The 1,456-nt window shown below is 66.3% G+C and overlaps 1 protein-coding gene across 1 annotated transcript in view; it reads left to right on the plus strand.

Moving 5' to 3' along the window:
* Positions 1–1,456, plus strand: part of SYDE1 (synapse defective Rho GTPase homolog 1) — a gene marked incomplete at its 5' end in the record, with an annotated part of 5,564 nt that overhangs the window by 2,547 nt on the left and 1,561 nt on the right. The window contains 4 exons of the mRNA XM_035898438.1: positions 1–116; positions 210–367; positions 713–962; positions 1,266–1,327. Of these exons, the coding sequence (XP_035754331.1) occupies positions 1–116; positions 210–367; positions 713–962; positions 1,266–1,327 (586 nt within the window). The remainder of the gene's footprint in view (positions 117–209; positions 368–712; positions 963–1,265; positions 1,328–1,456) is intronic.

Below are 1,456 nucleotides of genomic sequence, written 5' to 3' on the forward strand. Positions count from 1 at the left end.
GTGCCGCCTCGGGGTTCGGGCCGCCGTCAAGAAGGAACTTCGCGACGCCTTTGAGAGGGACAGCGCAGCCGTGACGCTCTCGGAGCAGCTCTACCCCGACATCAACGTCATCACAGGTCCCAGGGAGGGGGAGGGTGTCCCCGCAGGTCCCCGCGCACGCGTCCCACGGCACCACGCTCACCTCCCTCTCCACGGCCTCTTGCCGACAGGGATCCTCAAGGATTACCTGCGGGAGCTGCCCACGCCGCTCATCACCCCCACCCTCTACCACGTCGTCTTGGAGGCCATGGCCAAGCGACACCCCCGGACCCCTCCAGGAGAGCGGGACGCTGTCACCCTCCTCGACTGCTTGCCCGACGTCGAAAAGGTGCGGTGCCCAGCGCCAAAAAGGGGGGGACCCAACCTCAGGCAAAGGATTTGGTGGGGGGTCCCACTGCCACCCCAAGCCACCACTGCGGACAGTCCTTATTTATCGACCTGTGTCATGTCTTGGTGTCACCTCCCTCCTCAAGGACACCCCCCCCAAGCATTTTTGGAGGGTGGGGGTGTCTTCACATCCCCCCAATATCTAAGCTTGGTGCCGGTGACATCAGGGACCATCCGCAGCCAAATCCCCTGGGGCTGTTCCCCTCAGTTCTGTTTCGGTGGGGGGACGATGACGCAACGGGATGGCATTAGTGGACGTCCCCACTGAGGCCACCTCATCCCCTAGGCCACGCTGACGCGGCTCCTGGACCACCTCAGCCTGGTGGCCTCCTTCCACGAGTTCAACCGCATGAACTCGCAGAACATCGCCGTCTGTTTCGGACCCGTCCTGCTCACCCAGAACCAGGAACCTCGGCGTTCCGGCACCGGTACCGGCACCGGCAACCGCAGCTACGCCCACTGCGAGGACATCGCCAGCGCCGTTGACTTCAAGAGGCACATCGAGGTGCTGCACTACCTGCTGCAGGCCTGGCCGGGTGAGCAGGGTTGGGGGGGACACCTCCACCCCCCCACTTTAGTGGGGGGCTCTTTGCATGGCCACCGCCTGGGCCACCGCTGGTGGCAACTGAGCTGAGGGTCTGTGCCCCCCCACCATGTACCACTGTCCCCAGCAGCAGCTCCAGGTGTCCATGACTCCCATGTGGCTGCTCTTGGGGGGCACCCCCCCAGCCCCAGTGGGGGTCTGTGACCCCCCCATGGTTTCCCCATGTGCCACTGCCCCAGCAGCTGCTCCAGGGGTCTGTGACCCCCATGTGGCTGCTCTTGGGGGCCCCCCCCAGCCTCAGAGGGGATCTGTGACCCCACCCCCCATCTGCCACCGTCCCCAGAAGCTGCTCCAGGGGTCTGTGACCCCCATGTGGCTGGCCCTGGGGGGGGGCCCCCCCCCCGCCCCCGGGGGGGGGGGGGGGTCCCGTGGGGGCCGTAGGCGGGGGGAACCCCGCGAAAAAAAAAAAAGACCCCCCCCCAAAGT

The sequence above is a fragment of the Egretta garzetta genome, unplaced genomic scaffold (genome assembly GCF_000687185.1).
Source record: "Egretta garzetta isolate BGI_Z169 unplaced genomic scaffold, ASM68718v1 scaffold677, whole genome shotgun sequence".
Classification (NCBI taxonomy): Eukaryota; Metazoa; Chordata; class Aves; order Pelecaniformes; family Ardeidae; genus Egretta; species Egretta garzetta.